At 36.5% G+C, this 24138-nt stretch overlaps 1 protein-coding gene across 5 annotated transcripts in view; it reads right to left on the bottom strand.

Moving 5' to 3' along the window:
- The window catches only part of EPHA7 (EPH receptor A7), a 180042-nt gene that overhangs the window by 49309 nt on the left and 106595 nt on the right, over positions 1-24138 (bottom strand). For all 5 annotated transcript variants that reach the window (XM_063153027.1, XM_063153030.1, XM_063153026.1 and 2 more), the window contains exons 6-8: positions 11592-11716; positions 7824-7992; positions 305-413 (exon numbers count right to left, since the gene is read on the bottom strand). In XM_063153027.1, the coding sequence (XP_063009097.1) occupies positions 305-413; positions 7824-7992; positions 11592-11716 (403 nt within the window). The remainder of the gene's footprint in view (positions 1-304; positions 414-7823; positions 7993-11591; positions 11717-24138) is intronic.

Genomic DNA, 24138 nt, shown 5'->3' on the forward strand with positions numbered 1-24138 from the left:
TGTCAGACTTCTCCATGTGAGAAAACTGAACAGAAAGAGAGACTTTGAGGAGTAGAGGTAAAGAACCTGCTAGGGGTTCCTTTTACAGCACATTTACGCAGGACAAAAAGAACATCTTGATACAAGTATCTTGCCAAAGTAAGAGGACAAACCGTAAAATTGATAACGGGATTTAAATGAAAACTGTCCTTACTAAGAATTTTTCTGTTTCAGTTTTGCAAATTACTATCCCAGGTTCTACTTATGTCTCAGGAGTTCACAAGAGTGGCGTCAGATGTGCTTATGTCCATCAAAGATGCAATACCTTCGTCCGATGATGAATCCAAACACCATGAAGACCAGGATGATTGTTCCTGCCACAGCAACCACAGCTATGATAATAACAGGATTCTGTTCACTGGAAACAGCTGTGGCTGCAAACAGAGCACAGAGTTGAGATTAGTTAAAAATTAATCCCTACTGAGGGACTTCAAAAATTTAAGTCAATCATCATGAATTGTAGACTGTCTACTGTTGTAGACTGCCTTTGTCTGAAACATTTACATTGATTAAGTTAGTCTAAAGAAGGGCCGCTATTGGAAATTCAACTAAATGCTGTATGAGTTAACGACTGTCTACATTGAATAGAAAGAAGCCAAGCTGGAATTATCTTGGCCAAAGTGGTACAGCCATTACCTGACAGCCAGCACCACTACATCAGCCACTTCCACTCCCTACTACTCCTTTGCTGCATCTGTTTTGACTCCCTCCTAAAAGGGAAGTCCTGCATATCCCTGAAGGAGGGACAGTAGGAGAGCAATCCCTAACTCTGCTCCTAGCCTCCCCTCTAAAACCCATTGATATGACTTTGAGGGCTTCCAAGGAAATACTGTCTTTAAGAAAAATGTTTCTGCTGAAACACTATTAACACAGATTTCCTAGGTAGCATATTTCAATCTCTTACTGCTATTAATCACTGCAAATGGCTATTATTACTTACCATTTGTTTCTGTTAGCAACAAAAAGGTGCTTCCACATTAATACAAAATAGAATTCTCCATGCTTCAGAGAATTTACATGCTAAAATATCCCCACATTATTGCTCTTTTTATTCAGATATGCCAATTCTATTAATATATGTAAATGTATACATGTCACATTAATGTAAACTGAGGATGTAATACTTAGCCTGAGAAACCTTGAAGCTTGTTAAAAACATTGCTTGCCTGACATCTAATAAGGGTGGCCATGTACTCAGATATATTAAGTAAGCACAGCTCTCCTGAGCTCTGGAGATGCACTGGTTTCTAATAGTGAGGATCTGAACCAGAAGATGAATAGAGGATGAGACATGAGGGACTGTGTAAGTGAGAGTCAGCTGGAATCACAGAATCATAGAATCACTTAGGTTGTAAAAGACCTCCAAGATCATCAAGTTCAACCTTTGAATGAATACCACCATATCAACTAAACCACAGCAGTAAATGCTGCTTACAGTGGCACTTGGAACACCTCCCTGAGTGGCCCATTCCAATGACTGAACATCTGTTTAGTGACAAAATTCTTCCTGATATCCCCTGGTGCATCTTGAGGCTCTGTCTTGTCCTTGAGAAGAGACTGGCACTCACCTTACAACAAGCCCCATTCAGGTACTTTTAGAGAGTGGCTCCTCCCTGAGCCTCCATTTCTCCAAGCTAAACAACCCCAGCTCCCTCAGTTTCTCCTCATCAGACTTGTGCTGCTGAAAATTCTGTTCCCTTCTCTGGACATGCTCCAGCAAACCAATGTCTTTTCCAAAGTGAGGCGCCCAGAGGGATACAGAACTCACAGTGTGGGCTCACCAGTGCCAAATACAGAGCAATGATCACTATCCTAATCCTGCTGGTCACAGTATTCCTGAAAAAAGCCAGGATGCCCTTGGCCATCTTTGCCACCTGGGCACACACTGATTCATGCTCAGCCAGCTGTTGATCAGCATCTCCAGGTCCTTTTTCACTGGGCCACTTTCCAGCTACTCTTCCTCACCTGTAGTGTTGCATGAGGTTGTTATGACCCAAGTGCAGGACTCAACACTTTACCTTACAAACATCACACAGTATTCTTTGGCCCTTCCATCCAGACTGTCCAGATCCCTCTACAGAACTTTCCTATCCTCCAGCAGAACACTCTGGTCTGATTCAGTGTTGCCTGAGAGCTTACTGAGGGAGTCCAAATCATCAATTGTAATATTAAACAGGACTAGCCTCACTACTGAGTTTAGGGGAACCCCACTAGTGACCACCCACCTGCTGGATGTAGCACCATTCACTACCACCCTCTGGGCCTGGCGATCCAGCCATTTTTTAACCAGCAAAGAGTGCACCTGTCTAAGCCATGGGCTGCCAGTGTCTCCAGAAGAATGCTGTGGGAGTCAGTATTGAAGGCTTTACTGAAGTCCAGGTGGACGACATCCCCTAAGCAGGTAACTTGGTAATAAAAGGAGATCAGATTGATCTAGCAAGACCTGCCTTTCTGAAGCCCAAGCTGGCTGTACCTGATCCATTTGCTGTCCTGTATGTGCCATTTGATCACACTCAAAATTATTTGATCCATGACCTTCCCTGGCACCAAGGTCTCCAGACCCTCCTTCCAGCCCTTCTCGTAGATGGGTGTCACATTGGCCAATCTGCAGTCGTCTGTCACCTCAGCCTTTTCCTCATCCTTGGCTACACTCCTCCACATCAAGAAAATGATGGATATTTTCCTTGACCCTTTTTTGTGGTTAGTTTATCTATAAAAACACTTATTCTATTTCACAACAGTGGCCAGATTGAGTTCCAGCTGAACTCTCACCTTCCCAGTTTTCTCTCTACATGACCTAATAACATCCTTATATGCTTCCTGAGTTGCCTGTCCCTTTCTTACAAAGATCATAAACTTTTTTTCCCTGAGTTGCAGTGAAAGCTCCCTATTCAGCCATGCCATTTTTCTTCCCCACTGGCTCACCTTTCAGCACACAGGGGCAGGCTGTTTCTGTGCCTGTAATATTTCCTTCCATCCTTTCACAGTTTGCTACCCATACAGTGTGCATTGGTGTAGATGTACTTCAGTTGGGTTGATTTCACCCCCAACACTGGCATGCCACCCCTGGACTCACCTCTAGCAAGCCTGGTCTTACCCCCCTTCCCTTTCAAACCTAGTTTATAGTCCTGTCAATCAGCCCTGCAAACTCATGGGTTAGAATCCTTTTCCCCTTTTAAGATAGGTGAACCCCATCTGTCTCCAGCAGGCCTGGGGCCGTGTAAACTGTCCCATGACCGAAATGCCGCCAACAGATGAAAGAGAAGGAAAAAAGGAAACCAAATTGATATCTGAGTAACTAAATTAACAGTATGCTAAAATGGTTTAGTGCTGGTACTGTAACTGAACTGGAATGCCTATACCAGGTTTTATGAACTCCACAGAACTGGGCTCCTGTTACAGACTTCAGAGGTTCCCATAGAAACAAATAACCCAGAATTTTCTTGGGAGAAGTAAGCCAATCAACATGATTTATTTTTTCACTGACACTGACCTGTACCAACTGTTTCCCCCCAAAATAACAAACCCCTTGTTGCACTACACAGATTTAGAATACTCTGCACTGGAGGGAAATTACACACACATCATACACACACCCCTCTAATTTTATTTCCTGAAGAAACTTGTAATTTTTCTATATTCTGTCTAATGCACATGAGGAAAATCACACTATTCCTATAACTCTTGAACTAAAAAAGAATGCTTATCTTTAAGTAACTATAACTTTCTGAGATACACAGGTCAGTAGGATGCTGCTGTAGACTTGCCTATATTCCACTCATGCCGTTTTTAAGAAATTAGTGGTGACTGTCTTGTGTAAGAGCATAGAGGCATAAGTCATACAACTCAGTTCTGCAACTTATCTAGGTCATCAAAACAGACAATCCCAAGGAATGTTAAATTTCTGTAAAATACAGCATTTCCCTAAACTATTTCCATCTCTCTTTGAACTTCACTGCAAACCTCACTTGGAAGTGAAGAAGAGGCAGCATCCTGGCCAGGGTGTGAAGCTTCATCCATCCAAAAAAGTTTGGAAAAATCCCCAGCCCTGCCTGTCACCTATTCCAGTAGCCAAGAGAAATGCACAGAGGCTGACATATGTGAGTGGGTTGCTCTATGTAAGTGGCTCACAGATTTTGGGTACTGGCACATTCTGGAAGCAAGCAGACGATGTTTTTTGGGCTCTGGAAAATGTTGGGGATATGGTACACTGGCCAAGTGGTAGGCCAGGTGGGATGCAATGTATGATTTATTTTCATATCTTTAAATAAAAGAGGGGAGGGGGCTGATTGTGGGCACGGTCTGGTGTAAATTCAGTGACAGCAGTGTAAGACATCTGCCTTGTTCAGGTATTCTGCTGCTTCTCCTGTGTGATGAACTCAGTCTGCTGGTGTAAGGGTGAATCAGAGCACAGATTCTGGAATGATCCCTGTGGCTTGGCAGAAACAAAGATGCTAGAGTGTTCTTAGAGGAATGATTTTGGGATGCAGAAGGTCTTTTCAGAGGGTGCATGCACGGCTACCTGTCACAGGTGATGCCACAACAGCGATGTTGGGGAATCAGCACCAGGACAGGGGAGTTCTTACCTCTGTTTAAGCTGTGCTCAGGCTCAGGGGGCGACACAGGGAGCTGGTACTTGGGCATTCAGCTCCAGCTGACACCTGATCTGAGCTATCCAATGCACAATGCTTAATTTAAAGGAGTTAAATTTAAACCAACTTTTAAATACATGGTTAGAGCGAGGGGAATGCATATCTAAACACCCTGGAGGATTTAAAAAAGGCTATCAGCTGAAATGCTGTGCTGATATTCCAACAACCTTTTCTCATGCAAGCAACTTTAAATGCACAATTTCTGGAAAAGAATTCTTGGCCAAGTTCACCATGAAAACTTCAATGATAAGTGGATCCATGCATGCCAAATACTACTTTCTTAAGTATTTCTTAAGTATGAGCTTTATGCCTTCTACAAAAATTTGTAGAATTTGTAGTATTGGTATTTCAGACTTTGGAGATCAATTTTACGTATGCACAATGCTTCAATCTTGTCCGATTTACTCTGATTCATGGAAAAAGGAAAAAGCAAAGTCTTCATGCCAGGTTTTGTCAAGTGCTTCTACTTTAACAATAAGAGCCGTAAAGAAGTCAAAGATTGGACTCGATGACCTCAGAGGTCTTTTCCAACCTAATTGATTCTGTGATTCTGTAAGTGGAAAGATCAGCTTCCATTACAAAAAGCAGAGGATTGCCTTTAGGTCCACTGGCTACAAACCACTTAACTTGACTTCTAAATATGTCAGTGAACCAGGAGATAGAATTGGCACTTCAGTGATATTTTATACATTTGTGTGTTTTTCCAGAGGGACTTCTGTTTCTAATAACCAGCCAACAAAAAAATACAACTAGAAGCCATTGATTGAACACAGTGTAGAATAGAAATGGTCTGCCTTTATAAAGCATATTTACTTCACAATTTTGAAATTTTTCCATAAATATCTATGCAATACCCAACATGTATGATATGATCCAATACAGGTATAATATACATATATTTCACATATCAGATAGTATTAATATAATGGATATAATAGTTCCTCAAATATTGAAAAGTGGCTATACAGTTTCTATCACGATTCAGAAAACAGCACACAATTCAAAAATCTACTTAATTAACACCAACCAAACAGAGCCAACCAGAGGAAGTGCCAGGACAAATCCACGTAGGCAACATGACTGAATGTGTTGGTCATTATATATATTCTTACACAAATGTATACATGTGTGTATTTTTTTATTGAAATACTTTGACATTTTTAAAAGCTGAATTCAGAAATCCACAGAATAATGAGAAGAAGCCAAAGCCTCTAAACTGTAGCATAAGACGGTTTAGGGTTCACCTGCATGGTATGTCCCTTGAGGTATATTTCCCAAAAACAATCCAATAAAGGTCTTCCTTTTGAATGCTAACAATAGACAAATTTGATGAGTCTGTAAGTTCTGATAAAATTATAAATAAAATATAAGAAACTAATACTTTAATGTAAAACAATTTTAGAAGAGCTTAATGGAATTTGCTATATTTTACCAACATTTTAATTACTTCTGAAAACCCTATATGGGATATCTTGGATGTTTGCTGGGAATTATATTTTATAATGTTGTCTCAAGATAATGGAAAATATGCTACTTTTAGAATCTTCTTTAATGAAAACAGAGGATATTTTTCATGGCATCTCAAAGCATATAGCTGGCCTGTGACAAAAGAAACCTGCTGTGCATCCTGGCCAAGAATCTCTGTGGTTTATATGCATTTTTTCATCATCTGAGTCAGAAAAGGAGTACAGGAGAGTGGTCAGTGATGCATTTATTATAGGATTTTCTAATCTCCCATATGTTGACCAAACTCCAGTCAAATCTGTTTATCTTTGAAATCATCTTTGCTAATCTTAGCAGCTACCAGTCTGCTTACATTCAGTATGTAAAAAATACTCAGATAATTAAAGAAATGTTGGGGAAATATTTTAATAATTTTAAACCACTATGGACAATAAATTATCTAATTAGCAGAAACTTATTATGACAGACTTCTAATTTGTTTTCCAGAAAACTATTCAAAATAAGAAATTACTTCTGGCTGTACCTCAGGTTCCCTTTCTGCAAAATGGTGATTCTGTTACTGACTCTTTCTACAGATGGGAAGTATGCTATTAGACACAGAGCTAATAATATTAGTAATAATAATTAGTAATAAGCTTACTGCTGCTATTATGATAATTACTGTTTCAATTATGTCTATTAGATATGGGGTATTATTCATTATTTATAGTTTTTATATTCTGTGTGGAACTAAGGTGGAATCACTGTATATTAACCACTGTATATTAAGAATAACCACAAGTTGTTCAGGCGACACCTGGATGCAATTAATGAGATGCAATAATGTGTGTCTGCACACACTCTTAGAGAGACTGCTGCACAGGGTCCAAAGAGGGTATGGCATCCATACCCTTTGAATTCACAGCCTATGCATCCCTGTATTTCCAGCTCCCGATGTCAAGGTCAACGTGAAGCAAATGCTCTAAACGAGGGTAACCAAATTTGGGTCTGTAACAGGGTGCTGGAGCTGCCAGGGACACAGCTCCAGTGAAGTGGCTCAGGGCTGCCAGGTCTCACTGATGGAAGAAGTTTTTTTTGGTTACACAGCTGACAACTTTGTATATGAACCTGAAAATAACTTAGTATCTTTGAGATTCCTATTTCTTTACTAAATTGCCAATGAATTCAAAATACACTAAAGATGGAATTACAGCTGAAGACACACACATAAACTAAACTACCAAGTTGTTGGGGTTTTTTTCAGAAAATCAAATGGAAAAAAATGGCCAGAATAAGCCTTTGGGGCTTGAAATCTCCTCCTTCCTTCTCTCCCCAGTTACAGAAGAATCTAGTTGAGTTATTCAGCTCATCACTACTCACTTTTGTGGGGAAAAAGAAGAATGTATTTGAATTTAAAAAAAAAGAAAAGTCTTTGTGTATTAGAAGGAGAGCAAAGAGAAGAATCTAATATGTAACAAATCTCCTCCAGCCAATTATAAGGCTAGTTTTAACTTCTAGGGTAAAATAAATTAAGGAAGCTCATCCTTCAAAAGACAATGACAAAAATTCACCTTCATGTAGAACCAAATTCTTTCTAATTGTAACTATATTGCTTATGACACATTCCTTTCTTGCTTTACTTACTACCTCTACAGAAAGTGTTATTTTCCTATAAACCTAAAGCCTTACCTGTGGCTTCTTCCAATGTGGCAACATCCAGTCTGGGGCTGTAATTTCCATAACCAGCAGCAGTAAAAGCACGGATCTGGAAAACATACACTGTTCCTGGCTTCAGGTTGTTAATAGAAGCTGAAGTGGACTTGGTTTTCACTGTTGAATAGGTCCTCTCCCTTTGATCCTGGAAACAATAAGACAAAAGATTAAATGACATTTACAGATCAGATTTTATCATGATTGCACAACAGCAATGGACAGCCAGCCTGGGTAGTTTATTTCAATTGCTGAATGCTCTCTTCCCCCAACAACAAAAATAAAGCATACTCTGTGGAGTATTACAAAACATTGTCAATGCAATGATGAGCTCTAAGTGTAACATAAAATTCAAATGGGATGCTCATGTTGTTACTCAGAAAACAGAAAACATCCAAAAAAAAAAAAAAAAAATAAGGTTGCTTTTTTGGCTCTGATTAAATTTTGTGAAATTTTGATGAGGAAAAATTCAACCACAGCTTTCCAGGGGAATCTGTGAGGTCTAAACAGTTCAAGGACAGGGAAATTTTTCTTTCATTGTCAGAACATGACAAACATAGGGCTGCACAACCTGCCTTCATTCTGCATTAATTCAGTTTACAGCCGTCAGAATTTTTTTATTTCTAGAGTACTTCAAAGTTATAATGAATGAAGTCATAGACATTGTGAAATGAATGGAAAAACTCTGACATCATTACTTTGACATCGTACCCTTCTATCACCTCTAAAAAATGCAATATCGCCAATGTTTAATTGGCTGGATTTCGCATAATTTATGAGGTCCTTAGCTCAGTTTTCATTTGGATTTTTATCTCTGGTTTTTAGTCTTTTCTCAGTTTTAGGCTCTAAGGCATAAAGAGGAACCCAGGGAAAGAAGCTCAGTATGAGTCTCCACAAATTTGAAGCTGTAAGATTACAAACCCTATGAGTAATAACTCACTTTCAAATAGTACAAAAGCTGTATCACAGATCATTAGAGTATTCAAAAAGCTATACTTATTCATCACATTTACTGACACAGATTATGTTTCAGCACAGATATGTGAAGCCCTGTTGATTTTTGGTGGCAGATGCAACCCTGATTTGAAGGACAGAAGAGATGAATTAACCAACCATCTGAATGCACCACATGACCAGAGAAGCATGAGCTGAACGCAGCAGTGCTAATGAGACGGATACAGAGGGAAGGAATAAATCTGTAACTCATTTCAATAATATTTCACCAGCTAAAAGTGATGGAGAGCCTTCCCTGTCACAGTCAGTAAAGCAACAAAGGCTTTTGCTGAAATACAGGGTTATACAGAACATACACGATTTCTTTTCTCAGACTCAGTAAGGGCTTCTCCTGGTTCTTGCCCAGTCTGTTACTTGAGCAAGCCCACAGTTCTGGCCAGCAACAATTTTCCCTATCTTCTCCTAGAGAGTTTAAATAATCTGTAAGTGAGGACCATGGCAGAACGTATGTTGGTACGTGAGAAAGAACAGGAATGCTTGAGAGATGACACACAAGAGTAAGGAAACCATAAACAGTCAGGTTCAGGACTGTCAGCCACAGTGGAATTCCAGCTTGGGTTTTGATGCATAAATGAGGCTTATTTGAATTGCCAACAGTCCTTGTATTCAAAAATAAATAAATAACAAATAAATAAAAATAACCTGCACAAGAAATCTCACAGGACAGGCTTACTTTGGAGATTTCAGGCCGTTTCCATTCCAGCCCTAGCCAGAAGTGAGAGGTGAAAAAAAACACTTATCAGAGTATTTCAGAACGACAAAAAATGTTTGATTTAATTTGGCTCTAAAAGGAGCTGAAAGTTCAAATCCTCTTATTTTTCTTCTCTTCTAAACTGGTAGAACAAAACTTAAATGACCTCTCTCATTCTGAGCAAGAAGACTGTGAATTATTTTAAAGCTGAAATGCATTTATTTGGAAGGAAAACAACCATTTTAGTATTTGTGCAAAAATTGCTTCAGTTAAAGTTATATAGTCCAGTTTATCTGTGACTGTTAGAATGAGCTTTTTATTCTCTTTTATTAATTTCACTGTACTAAGTATAATAATGGACAATGTTCTTCCACTAAAAAAAAAAAAAAAAACAAAAAACAAACAAACAAAAAAAAAAACCCCAAACCTTTAACATCAATTTTTCTTTTTGCAAACACAGAGAAAATTGGCAATAAAATTCTGCTGGTTATTTAAAATGAGTATACAGGGAAAATAATAAAAGCCAGATTCTGAAAGCTATCATTATATAAAAAGCTGAATATCTTGGTAATTTTTTTTGTCATTTTACATCACCCCTTTAAATTATTTATTTTACTTGAACAGATTAGAAACTGCTCTGCACATTAACAAAATGCAAGTTTTTTGGTTCTCAATTTATTTATTTTTTTGGTTCAGAGGACAGTTTTGCCTTTGTTAAATATGTAACATTTTAAAAATACTTGGACTTTATTTGGATGTGTGTGTACACACACATGCTCGAGGGACAAAAATCATCTGTTAAAATTAGTAAAATTCCTTCCAAATAATTTTTTAGCTATCTGTACCTATCTGTTAGATTTTATTATAAGAATCATTAGAGTGAACAATTTAAACTGGAAGTTAGCTTCAACAAATAAAAATTTTATTCCTTTCCCAAATCATATAAAGATCTTTTGATAAGTATATTTGTGTAATTCAGCACTGAAAATGAAATATGACACTTGATATTACATTCAATCTGGGCTGAATTTACCTAACTCTATGACCTAGCAAGCTGACGTGCTCTTTTTGATATAGGGGTACTGTTACCTTGCCTGCAGAAATGTCTTCATGAGTGACCATGAAGGAGTCCCTTTATTAATTTTTTTTCAATGTAATTCAATTTCTTTTTTTTCCCAGAACGTTTTATAAAAATTAGGAGTTTGTTACGTTATGCAGACAATTTCCCAGGGTATCTGGAGGAGCCAAACTTAGTCTGGGTCCCATGACAAACGCAGAGCTGCACAACCTGCCTTCACTCTGCTTTCATCCAGTTTACGGTTGTCAGAATTTTTTTATTCTGCAGTGCTTCAAAGTTATCATGAATGAAGCCCTAGACATGCTGAAATGAATGGCAAAACTCCGACTGACATCAGTAAGATTGCAATTTCACTCTACCAGAAACAGAGATCACTTCATCTACTACTGAAAAGCAGCCTTCCATTCATTGTTGTGTTGAGAGAACAAGTGAAAGATATATTTCACAGTCCTGGTCCTTTTTAAAAGGACAAATAAGGAATATTTATTTCCTAAAAGTCTAGGAAGTATTTTGAAAATTTTCAGATGTCAAGTAGAAGATGCCCAGATCATAAGGAAGTACAAAATGCAGTCAGGAGCTGTACTTGATACATCATTTCAGGACTAGAATTACATTGGTACAGAAGGAAATGAAACAAGCTTCAAACAGAATGCAGAATAGATGTAAAAACAGGAATTTAATGGTAAAAAAAAATCCAAGTACAACTTAACAGTAAAAAAATAAGGAAAGAAAGGCAATTTCAAGTGTATAATTCATTTTTAGTATGCCACAATATAATATTTGAGACATATGATAGCAATAATAATGGCAGGATTTAGCTGGTTATTGAAAACAAGCAAAATCACTGACTTTGGAGAGACGAGGTAGTTGATAGCTGATGATTTTAACACTGCTCCACAATGCAGCAAGCCAGCATAAAGCAAACACCACATTGTTGCACATTACAGATAATCTTAGCACTTACTTTCTCATAATACTTGATTTCATATTCAGTAATGACTCCATTGGGATGTTCTGGTTCCTGCCAGGAAAGCTCCACGCTCCTCTGCAGCACTCTTTCTTTCATTACGCCACTAACTTGCGAGGGAGCTGTTTGGACAAGATGTGTCAATAAATAAAAAGCAAATTCGCCGGATGGCTAAAATCAAATGTCATTACTGATCCACCCCACGCTGAGCAACTTTCATTAAGGTAAAAGAAAGCACCTTTTCATAGCTCACAATTCAAAGCTAATGAATATTCTAGCAGATGCCTATTACTGCTCATAAACTTAGAACAGAAATCGGACTAAAGTGCAAACAGCAAAAGGTGTCATTGTTTGAGTTAGTACAAAACTGAGATTGATGGGATAGGAAAAACAACTAAGCAAATTAATTCTGATGATGAGAGCAAATCAAATTTTTAGACTGATGTGTAGCAAATTAAGAGTCTAAATATTTATTGCATATGTTTCTGAAATGCACATAAAAAGAGAAATAATATTTTAGAAACAAAATCACATTTTAGGCTGATTTGATATGACTAATTCCAGTTCTGCTTAGAAATAATCTCTCACATTATCTGATTACGACATGATGGTGATGAAAATGACTTTGTTAAGAGACTAAGCCTACTCTTTTTCATTAGTTCCAACCTTTCCAGGACATTTTCTCTTTACAGCTGAGTTTCCATATTTGGTCTTAGCATTTCTGAAAGTGCAAACAATTTAAGGAGTAGATCTTATGGAACAAAGGCGACTCTGTCTTCCTCCGCCTCACTCTACAGATATAAATAAATGCACACTTTGTGCACACACATATACATACACTGAGTTTCCTAATAAATATCGCCCACAAACAAGGGCCTTTTGAAATTAAAGAACTCCAAACCCAGTATAAAAGCATTATAGAGACATTGACTCTCACATAAAAATGTTTAAGAGAATGTAATAAACTGTAAGAGACTGAAAAAAATAACTTGCTTTCTCAACTTATTTTTAATAAGAAAGACAGCAGATATTTTTCTGATGTGCAACATCAAAGGAGACCAAACATCACAGTCTTCCTCAAACATGCACAGTGAATTTAGAACAGAAGTCCTGTAAAACTATAGCACTTCGAAAAACAACTACGGTATTGGAACCATGCAGAACTTGATCTTGTTCTCATTCAGTTTAATGGAAATCAATTTTGCTCATGCAAAAGATAAAGAACAGGAGGACCTGACTCTCAGTCCCCTACAGTTAAAAGCTAAATGCCATTTGCATGGGTAAGGACTTGGTCTTGGGGCAGACTCAGACACAGCAAAGGTGCCTGAGATAACATTAGAAATTTATTAGAAATAACATACTAGAGATAATACTAAAGATATTAGAGATAAAATTATATATTTTTCTAACACAGAATCTAATACAGATTCTTTATTGAAATTCTTGTTTAAAAAAACTGATAATTTTAAATATTTTAGGTAAAAAACTGCCACCTTATTTCTGAACTGTGTATAAAGCTTTCATTATGTAAAATTATGTAGTCTTCAGATAAAATGCAATTCTTAGCCCAAGCAACAAGGTGATCTTCACTTTCTCTAGATTTTTAAAATAACATAAAGCATCTAGCATGCACACTCTTGTATCAGTAAGTATAAAAACATAATGACAAAATTAAAATACCTGCAGCACAATCAAGAAAATGATCCCCTGAAAAATTTAATTGGATAGTTAACTTCTTACTGCAATTTTGAAGTTTCCAGGATTTTTTTTAAATTAAAACATGCATGTTCATGTAGGCTAAATTTCATTGGAGGCTCCAAGAATACAAGAAAATTAGGTTTTGAAACTACGCATGATAATCTTCATTATGAACTATTATGCTGTATATAATCAATATAATCAAAGTTGAGGATCTCTTACTCTAGGCTGCCTAAATGATAAAATCATAAATTGTATCAGACCAACAACTTGGGCTGTTGCACAAAGCCAGGATCAGTCCCACTCGCCTTGCATTCTCTTTCTAAAAGCTGAGAGTATTTTCTCTCTTTAATTAGTGAAATATATTCTTTTTCCATAGCTAGGACTCCAGAATGCAGGAAACTAATTTACTGTCTAGTTTTATTTTACATGATTAACTAGTTGTCTTTTTTGCCTAAGTAGGCAACTCTGCATCCTGAATGAATTTCAGAGAGGTCATTATGTTTCATGTATAACTTTCTATATCATCCAGATAAATGCTTCTCAAATTGCTAATTTTACACTTTTAGATGTCTGAAATTGTTAATGTTGGTACTTATCATTGAACAATTTTATATTACCTAGGTCACTGGAATTTGTTTTCCATGTTTCCTGCCTTTTTTTTTTGCTTATCAAATTTTTTCATTCCGTTGGCCACAGCATTCATTTTTCTTAAAGCAATGAAGTAAAATAAACTCGATATTAGTTAACTCTGTGTATGTGGGAAAGGAACACGAATGTGAAGGAGGATGAACCAAGAGAGGGGAAATATTTTAATCGAGGAAATGAAATACACTGTGCGACATTCCTGCTTAACACCTGTACAAAGTACATAAAAACCAGGCATAATCCATTCTTAAAGAATTTCCATTCTAACTAAAATCCCACTGATTTATCAGCATTGCAAGACAGCATTTAAATTGGTTTGGTTTGGGGTTTGTGTGTAGAGTTTTTGGTAATTTGTTTTTTTGGGGGGGTTTTTTGCACCCAAAACTAAAAAAGTTGTGCTACATTTCACTGCTAGAAGAATCACATGAGGAAAAAGAGAAAGTCCAAACCTACAGTCCAACCTTGCATATGCTGGCAGCTCTGAAGACAATTATATTGCATATAATTCCCAGACCACATGAGATTCCTAAAATGCAGCATGCTATTTAACCTTATTTGAGTCCCCATGTTTTTCAGGGGAAGAAGGGAATCATCAAATTGACTGAAGCCAGAGTATCCTCCTCTGGCAATGAGCACCAGCTTGTTTTCACTGATTTTACAGAAATCTTTCAAACTAGAGCAGCCACATAAGCCAATCCATTGAGAGGGTAGGCTAACTTTATCCTGCCTTTTGAGCTGTATTTCTTGATCTCTACTTAATGAGAGTATACAGGTCAGAAGAATTTTATTCTTTATTCTACTATAATAACTTCCTCTGGCTTCGCTCTGTGGATTTCTTACACATGGTTTTACATTCATGTTTTATTTGTTATGGCTTCCTGACAACACCTTTTAAACCTTTAGCCAACTTCTCATTGCCTATCTATGCTAATTAATTAACAACTTTTTATGGTTTTGCAACAACTGTTTTGAGCAAGCTTGAAAATGAGTTAATGAATACAATTGATCCTTAAATACAAGATAAATTAGGGAATTAAATTGCAAAAAAAAAAACCCAAACAAGATAACTCCATAACAACAGGATTAAAAATGACATATTTTTTCCCATTTCTAGCTAACCCAATAATGATAATAAAAGTAATAATAAACTACTTCTTGTTTTTCTTCTAGTAATCTACTTCTTGCCACTGCATCTCTAACGAAGTCTCTCATGGCAAAGACACTTCTTACAGCATTTCTAGACAACTATCTACCCAGTCCTGAATGGCTTGAGCATGCATAATCCCTACTGTATCACTCCGGGTTACAAAGAAGCATCACTTGACAGAATCATTATTTCCATAATATATTACACAGGGGGGATACACACTGTTCAAAACACCATTTGCTATCAACTTTCTTTCTGATAGACCTCATCTCTTCTTCTTCTCCTTCCTGCTGACACAACATCCAATGCATCAAACACACACAGCCTCTCAGGGCTAACAGGCAGATGTACCTACACATGCAGCATAAGGAAGTACTTTGAGAATGACAGGCCCTCAGCACACTCATTCACCTTTTTTAAATGCTTCAAATATACCATTCAGCAAAAGAAAAAATTGATTTTCCCCAGATTTCAACATCACAGCCACTGAGAAATATAACTGTGCTGGGTTTTGCTGATAAAGCCTTCAAGTTATATAGATTTCAAGCTGGTCATCATTTTCAGATCAAGTTATAGAAAAGGTTAAAACTGAGGTGACAAAAAGAGCAGGATATTCCAAGGATATATTCTCTTCCAGAGAGAATATTGCACCTCGAAGACTGATGTGTTCCATCCATGCTGCTAAGCCAATCAGATGGTACATTATTAATATGTGCAAATATTAAGGTATAGAAAACTGTAGCAATTGTTTTGGAAATCACTACATTTAGTCCAGAGTCATTTGAAAATTTTAAATTATAACACTGCTCATGCCTTTAATCCCTATCTTTAGCTATTCTCCAGTTCTCATTTTCCTTGATCCATAATGTGCTTTCCAGAAGGCAAAGACAGGTGTATCCAAACACATCACCACCAAAAAAACAAAGCAAAGTAATAAACTCCCAAACAAAAAACCCAAAACCAACCAAGTAAAAATGCCAAGCAAATAACAACAACAGAAAAGAAACACCAATAGAAACTGAAAAATTAAAATACATGAAGCTGGACTTTAACATATAAGAGGACTTAGGCATAATGTACCAATTGCTAGCACAGAAACTGCTGTAAACAACTTTTTTACTGAAGAAAGATAAGTCAGCAAAAGGAACATACCAATCAATTTCTCAGTGATTTCCTAAAGTCCTGAATATTGAATGTGTCTCAATTCCATCAACAGCATCAGTCATGGAGACTTTTAATTTGATACTTTTTAAATAGTGTCTCTAGAACCAGCTTCTTGTGTAACAAAATACTGAAAATTCTTAGAAATAAGGGTTTACAACTCCAGTTTCATGACTTGTCATACAAATTCTAAAGAATGAATGGGCTATCAGACTTCCTTTTTTAAATTATTATTATTATTTCCTATCTTACAACAGCAATAATGTGCTGAAGTCAATCTGAGCTTCCTCTTGCACTTGCTGAAGTCAAACAGTAACACTGGCACTTTGATAGAACCCTTACTGCACTTCCTAAAGGACAACTTGGATTTCGGCATCTTTTATTTTCATACCATGAAGGTATGCGACAATCATTCAAAACCACCAGCTTTTCCTACAGCAGCAATGAGATCAATTTTACATCCCTGTAAACTATATCTTAGGGCCCAATATAAGTTTTACATGACATAAACCATTTTTCTGCAACAGTGTTCTACAGCAGTTGAAGGCTGTTTTGAGTATTGAGCCTGAAGGGGACATTGCTAACAGATGCAAAACATAGCAAAACAGGGATATTGACATCCCAATGGTTATAACCTACTCTGTTATTTCTTTTTAACATGTCTTTGCTGCATCCTTTTTCAGCAGAAATCTTTGGATAACAGAGTTGTTTCTCCTCTACATCTATTTTAAGTGAGACTGTAATCTGGCTTTTTATCAATAACAAATGTAAAATGAACATGTATATATATATATATATATATATATATATATATATATATATATATATGCATGCTGATCGCTGATATGTATGCTCTCTCTCTATATATATATATATAGATATACACACATATATATGCATATGAAAATAGTAGCAGAAAATTATACTGTTGTTAGCTCTTTAATGGTTGTTCAGTAAGAGAATACAAAAATCCCCACGCTCCATTATGTTCCTGCACCCAGATTACCCAAAGGGCACCTTTCTGCACTGATTTGCTCCCGGGAGAAAGACTGAAAGCGAAATCATAACCTGGCCTCCAACCATGCTCTGGTTTGCTCTCAAGGGAAACAAGTGTCAGAATTGCCATAATTACTAAATAAGAGAGGAAGGCAAACAGATTATACACCTTGAAGAATTGCAGCTGCTGCTGTCAGGGATCTGGGGGTCAGCATGTGGCACCACACTGGTTTTTGTGCTGGTCTGAAACAGGATACCTCAGGATACATGCCCTCCCTTGCTTCAGGACACATGCCTTTGCTTACTTCTATGGAACTGATGCAAAAAGAGCCTTGACCAGATTTCTGGTACTGGACAAATTTTAACACTTTACTGTGTAGCTATTTTCCTTAATTCCATATTCTGTTTCTTAGAAAGATACAAAAGCTCTTTCATAATAAGTTAAAAAATTATATTAATTATTAAACTATAAAAAATTTCAAAACACTCTAATATAGCACTCACTTGAGTGCTACTAAAGCCATGATAGAAAACTGCCACAGCTTGTCCTTGAAATGCTTTGAAAAAAATGCTTACATTTCACTTCATGTGTACACTAATATGCACAATAATTTTCATGTTATTCTATATCATAATTAATGCAAAAAGACAACAGAAAAGATCATGATAGCTCTTATACTGAAAATTATTAGATATATTGATAGACATTCAAAAGATTTTCTGCTTTGTTATGGTGTATTTCTCTCCCCTCAGTTAAGCCTCCACATGACAAAGCAACCCATGATAAAAGGTTATTGAGTACCACTGTATTATGCCATTAGTACCCATTGCTTTGGATCAATAGCAGAGAAATTCCCCACTGTGTTTACAAGCTGCAGCATTCAAAAAAAGACCCAAATAAATCAGATATTTTACACTAACAATATCCTACAGAGAAACCATTTTAACTTCCTTGCTGACACACTTTACTTTCCAGCTCATAAATATAACACAGTGTGCTTACAGTGCTGGGTAAGCCATCAGCAGAGGCACACACAGTTGCTCTGAGCCACCTGGGGATGTCATGAGTGCATGGGAACAGGCAAGGTAGTCAAGTAATACTTGACTGCACTACTACACCACATGTTTTGCCATTACTTTTATGGCTGAGAATCTCTCAAAATACTTGCTGATTCACAGAGAGGAACAGAAGCAGTAGTCGCCCAAACTGTCAAATATCAATGAAAAAATAGAATGATAAAATATGCTGAGTGGGAAGGGACCCATGAGGAAAAAACCAATAAATACATTCTGTTTTCCCCTAATACCACTAGCAAATTTCTAAGAATGCTTATGCTCCAACAACATTATTACCAAATATTTAGTGATTTGCTAATTGTCCAAATCTTTTAAACATCTGATGCATTTGAAATACGTAATGGTTTGGTAATTCCTTCATCAAACTCAAAACTTAGCAGCCGGATCAGTTCTGCATGCTGTCTGTTCTGGCAAAATTCTGGGGAGGGAAGCCCATAGAAAGAAAGAAAAAGAATCTACCAGAAAGAAATGAAACAGTTAGGAAAGATTGAGCTGACAGCTTGTCTATCATATTTTGATTTTTTTCCTGGTCACAGACAACATCCAGACCCATTCTATGAACTCCCCTGTTTCTTCTGCCTGACATTTGGTACAAATATTACTGTTATGTCTGCATCTCATTTCTCTGAAAACTGGCAACTTGGGCATCAATCAGTGCTGAGTGGATGCTGAGTTGCGTAACAAGTGACAACGTTGTCTCCCAAGATATCCACAACTCTTGTTTTGTGAATAAGTTTTGACATGTCAGGCACAAACCTGATTCTTACAAATGTGTTAGAGTAACAAACCAGCCTTACAAATAACAGAGAGGGGCTTTTGTTCTCCTGAAGTATTTGTTTTCCTTTGCAGAAGAAATATTTCTATGTTAATTAGCTTTTTCTTTTGTCCTGTGGTTTTTTTGTGATTCATCTTTCATAACTTTTTCTATGTGTTTTTTGTAGAGAAACATCTGCCACCAGCCTTGCAGTAAATCCTTGGCACACAGATATCATTCTTCATTAAAGAAAACAAAACACCACAAAACTCTCCAAAGATGAGGATACTCTTTTCCCTGGTGGGATACTCAGACACATAATGTTCTCCTTCTGTCTCCAGTCATCTCTGCTGGCAAGTGTCAATTACAGACATAGGTTTTAGGGAACAGAAGGATAAAAACCAATTTACAAATACTTTTCTCTGGAAGCAGACAGGTGTAATGACTGAGACTGTTTGCTGTAATTGAATTTCATGCTGTCATCTATTCAGTCACAAATAAATGTCAGCTTCAAGGATGCTACACATGGGGAAAAAAAACCATCAAAATGCCCTTAATACATTCTCACTGCTACTGCATAGCCAAGTTTGCCACTCCAGTTTGACTTCAGCAAAAGAAATTTTTACTTTTAGAGAAGAGTATGAGGTGACTAAAAATAGTGGCTTGGGAGGCCTATGGAGTAGTTAGATTATGTTTATTTAGTGTAAGATGTCCAAGACACAACTGAGTGAATTTCAGCCCCATAACAAAGCATTTTGTTTCAGCTACAGCCAATCAAAATCTGGAAACAAAGTGCCATGCCAAAAAAAATTAAAAACAGTTGATCAAATATTAACAAAAACCATATAAATATTCTATAAAGATGTCAGCACAAAACAATAATTATGTGCCAGAGGTTTGATCAAATTGATGCTTCCAAAGATGTAATTGTTCTGCGGGGAAAAAATATTACTCTACTAACATTCCTCAAATATGTAACAACTTCTGTTCCAGCCTTCCAAATTCCTGTAAAATGCATCATAATGGCTCTGCTAAAAATGGGCATATTTCTGAAAGCAGCATGGGAAGTATTCACAGGGAATACAGGAAGAACTCCATGCAAGAACAGTTTTCATTTTCTCTCATGTTCTGAGCTGTTTTTTTCCCAAAGAGCAATAAATCTCTAGAATTTAAGATGGATAAATATCCATCCGGGAATCTCTGCTACAGTGCTAAATACCAGAAGCAGTAAGGCTGAAGTTATTGACCATGCACAGGAGGGAAAGTCATGTCCATGAGGAGGAGGCCAGTCCCAGCAGACAGCCCCTGATTCCCCAGGTCAGGACTTGCAGAGGAAGCAGTTTCACTGGCAGAGTCAGGTCACTGCTGTGCAGAACTGCCACTGACAGAAACACAACACTCAAAATTTCTCCTGATGTACAAAAATTCACGTACGTTCTGTCAGCTGAGAAAAAAAATCCATTTGATACAATGCTGATTGTCCCAAATGAAGTAACTTTGGATGTTTGCACAAGCAGAAGGAAAACCCCTTATCTTCAGGGGAATGTATTTTGCAAAGCAAAGCTATTTGATTGATTTGACTACACAACAAAAATTAACATCTCACTATTCAACAGCAAAAACTAATTTAGACATAATGTGCATATTTACTTAAAAATACAGCAAACAAATTTTGTATGAAAATATATTTAATATTTTTGTTTTCTTTTTTTAGACCAAAAATATTAAAACTTGTAATATATTTATAGGGCTTATGCAACTACATGTGGTAAAAAGATGATTTTTAGAAAATTTATCACTACTATCTATTACAGAAAGAGTAAAATCTGTATATAATTTCAAAACGATCTTGAATATTCTTCCTTTTGAGTAGACATTAGTTCTTAACATTCCCTACTGCTTATAGTAACTTTGGATTTGGGAGAATTTTTTTTTATTGTTGTTATTTGAGAACATGCTATGGTTTAATGCTTTTCCAGATTCTGCTCACCAGAAAACTTTGCTCAAAGACTTGTCTGCAGAAATGTATTAAGCTGGAAACACATCAATCATTTAATGAAAGAATTTACTACGTGGTTTGAAAAACTGTACAAAATCATCTTTTCTTCTTTCTTTCTTTTTTTTTTACATCCTTTCTAGTGCCTTCACTTCCCTGAATACTATGAGATTCTAAAGGAAAGTGAAGTTCTGTATCCAAAGGTTAACTTCTTGGAGATTTAGAATTCGAAAATGTCAATTGCACAAATTATAAACCCATTTAGCTTTCTGATTAGTTCCACTTTTAGCATACCATTTAGGGCTCAATTCTGACCTCTCATCAATTATATTTTAGTTCAGCTGCATTGATTTTATCTAAGTTATCCTTGCTTCATACCAATAGAAACAAGAACAGAATCAGGTCCTTAGGGTATAGTAATTAAAAATGTAATTACCAACACTGATTATGCAACATAGCTACATCAATAATTGGCTACAATTTTTAATATTTTTTTTAACAGAAAGATTACAATTACTTTGCCAATTTCACAGAGATTGGTCTTTATTTCAGAGGTAATTCCATATGAGATACAGACAATCTAACTTAGGCACCTGGGTGCACCTCCCCTTTAGGCAACTACAGCACACACAAATTAAGGGTTTCAGTTCACCCAAAAGGTTTGCTCCCCGTAACAGGAAGGTAAATGCACTGGAAAGATCTAAAAAGAGAGCCTGCCTGTTTAAACTGAGATCCATGAATTTTAAAATATCACTTTAAGACCTTTGAAAAACTTTTTCCACTGGCTACACAGTGAATTTAGGCATTGATTTCAGAAGAAGCAGATAACCTAGTAAAGCAAATAAAACTGACACATAACATTTATGTACTTCTTAGGTGAGGTAGACCCCATCCTCCTCACACACTATCTACAATTTTTTCCTTCCTCCTAAATTTTCCATTGCATTTAAGGAGTTATTCCATTATCCTAAAAGCTCTTGAAAGTAATTAGCCAGGAGTTTGCTCAGATTCACCTCTCATGCAAATCTTGTAGGATCCAGGTTTCTACATACAATAGTATAAGTCTACTTCCTGGTGAGCCTAGAGGTATTTTAGCAAACATATAACTCTAGCTTCACAACTGCAGAGAATCAATTTAATGATGAAAATATTCCTATGTAGTATTGAAGTCTGAACTAATATTTTATAAGGGAAAAAAAAATAAATCCACAAAACAAGACCAGAATAGCTTCTGGGTTGGATTCTATTTCAATTTTTAATGGTGTGAACAAGTAGTGACTGCATTGACTCCTTTCATCCTGAATGTTGAACTTCAATCAATATTTGGGATGATGGAGATGAAAATAGAGCTCTTTGCAGTAACCCCAAACCATGCAACAATACGTCAGAAAGGATATACTTAAAAAAACCCCAACCACACAAAGCTGGCTCTTTTTTATTGCACATTTACTCAATATATTAGAAAAGTAAGCAAAATTGAATAAATATCTTGAAAGTTTATTATGGTTCTGTTTATCTCAAATAATAAACTTTAGATCTGATTCTCCATTCCCTCACTCAGTTAGGCTATTGGGAGAGAGTAGGGTCGGTCTGTCTTTCAGACTGCATCTAACATAAGCTGTTCTGCTAAATGAAAGTTGGAAAATGGTGTCTACATACCTAACAAGTCCTTACAGATCGTAAAGGAGACAGCAAAAAGGCCATAAAACTGGAATGTCACAAAAGCAATTAAACTTGGGTCTTAACAACTGCACAATCCTGTGTTTTACAAAAAAAATTTCTGTTTTCCTACACAGACTGTGCAGATCATTTTTCAATTACTATTTCCCTCTGAGAGCCTCCAGGTCTACAGCAGAAATTATTGCTGCCTACATGTATGTATAGCACAAAAGCTGCACTTGCCACCAACAGCAAGAAACTCAAATTTAGTGATTCCAAGGCCCATCACTAGCACAGAAACTGAGCTGACATGAGTGAGCACAGTGTACAATATGGGTCATATTTAGATCAGTCAAACAATACAACACAACTGAGACTGACAATGCATTAAATAACAGAATGTGCAAGGTTGTACAATATGTAAACAGAAACAGAAATAGAACTACATCCTCTGAACAACAGTCCAATATCTTATTAATTTGAAAAAGCTCCAGTGTAATTATTTATACTCATGAATGCATTATAATACACACATTAAGATGGATATATATCAGAATCATAAACATCAATAGCTGGTTTCCTTAATGAATATGGCCTTAGCACTGCTTACTGTATGAAATGAAAAAAATAAATTATTGGTACTGGAATTTCCCATGATAATAAATATACTGAATGTTCATTACTCTCCCTTATATGTGCAAGTAAAAGCCCTGACTTAAAAAATAGCTGTGCTAAACCACTTAGAAACTCCTCTATAAACATTCAATGATAAAAGCAGTCAATCTACTCATTACCTAGCTATGAGTTTTGAAGGTCTTCATATGAGCACTGCTAGGAAAGGGAAAATAGTTGAGATTACTTAATGTACAGATTACTTAACTAATCAAAGCTGTACTGCACACATGCTCAAGCATAACAAAAACAGAAAAAAATTTCTCCTTTTCCCTGTCTAGCCAACAGTGGTTGAATTAGTCATTAAAAAAAACCAAAAATCTGGCAATGATATGCCCAAGTTTTATTTTAAATATTTACTTGAAAGCTTTTTTCTTTTTTAAACCTTGTCATTTTTCTAATCCAAATGAAAGGTTTATGAAATGCACATATCAGATAATACAGAGACTCATGGAACTTTTTAATAACATCTGCATCCACAGGAACCAATCAGATCTTTATACATGCCGTATGTGTCCAGATTAAATAGAGTAACTATCTTCAAAAAGACATGACTGAGAACTTATTTTAAAAGTGAAACACACAATTGGCTTATCTTTATTAAAATAACTATTACTGCATATATTACAGTCTTTAAGGTAATGTACAATTCACCATTAAATATAATTCTCCTTATCTGGACTCGAATTTCACACCCCAGTGTGCAATACCCACCTGGACTGATCCCATCTAATTT

The sequence above is a fragment of the Melospiza melodia genome, chromosome 3 (assembly GCF_035770615.1).
Source record: "Melospiza melodia melodia isolate bMelMel2 chromosome 3, bMelMel2.pri, whole genome shotgun sequence".
Lineage (NCBI taxonomy): Eukaryota > Metazoa > Chordata > Aves > Passeriformes > Passerellidae > Melospiza > Melospiza melodia.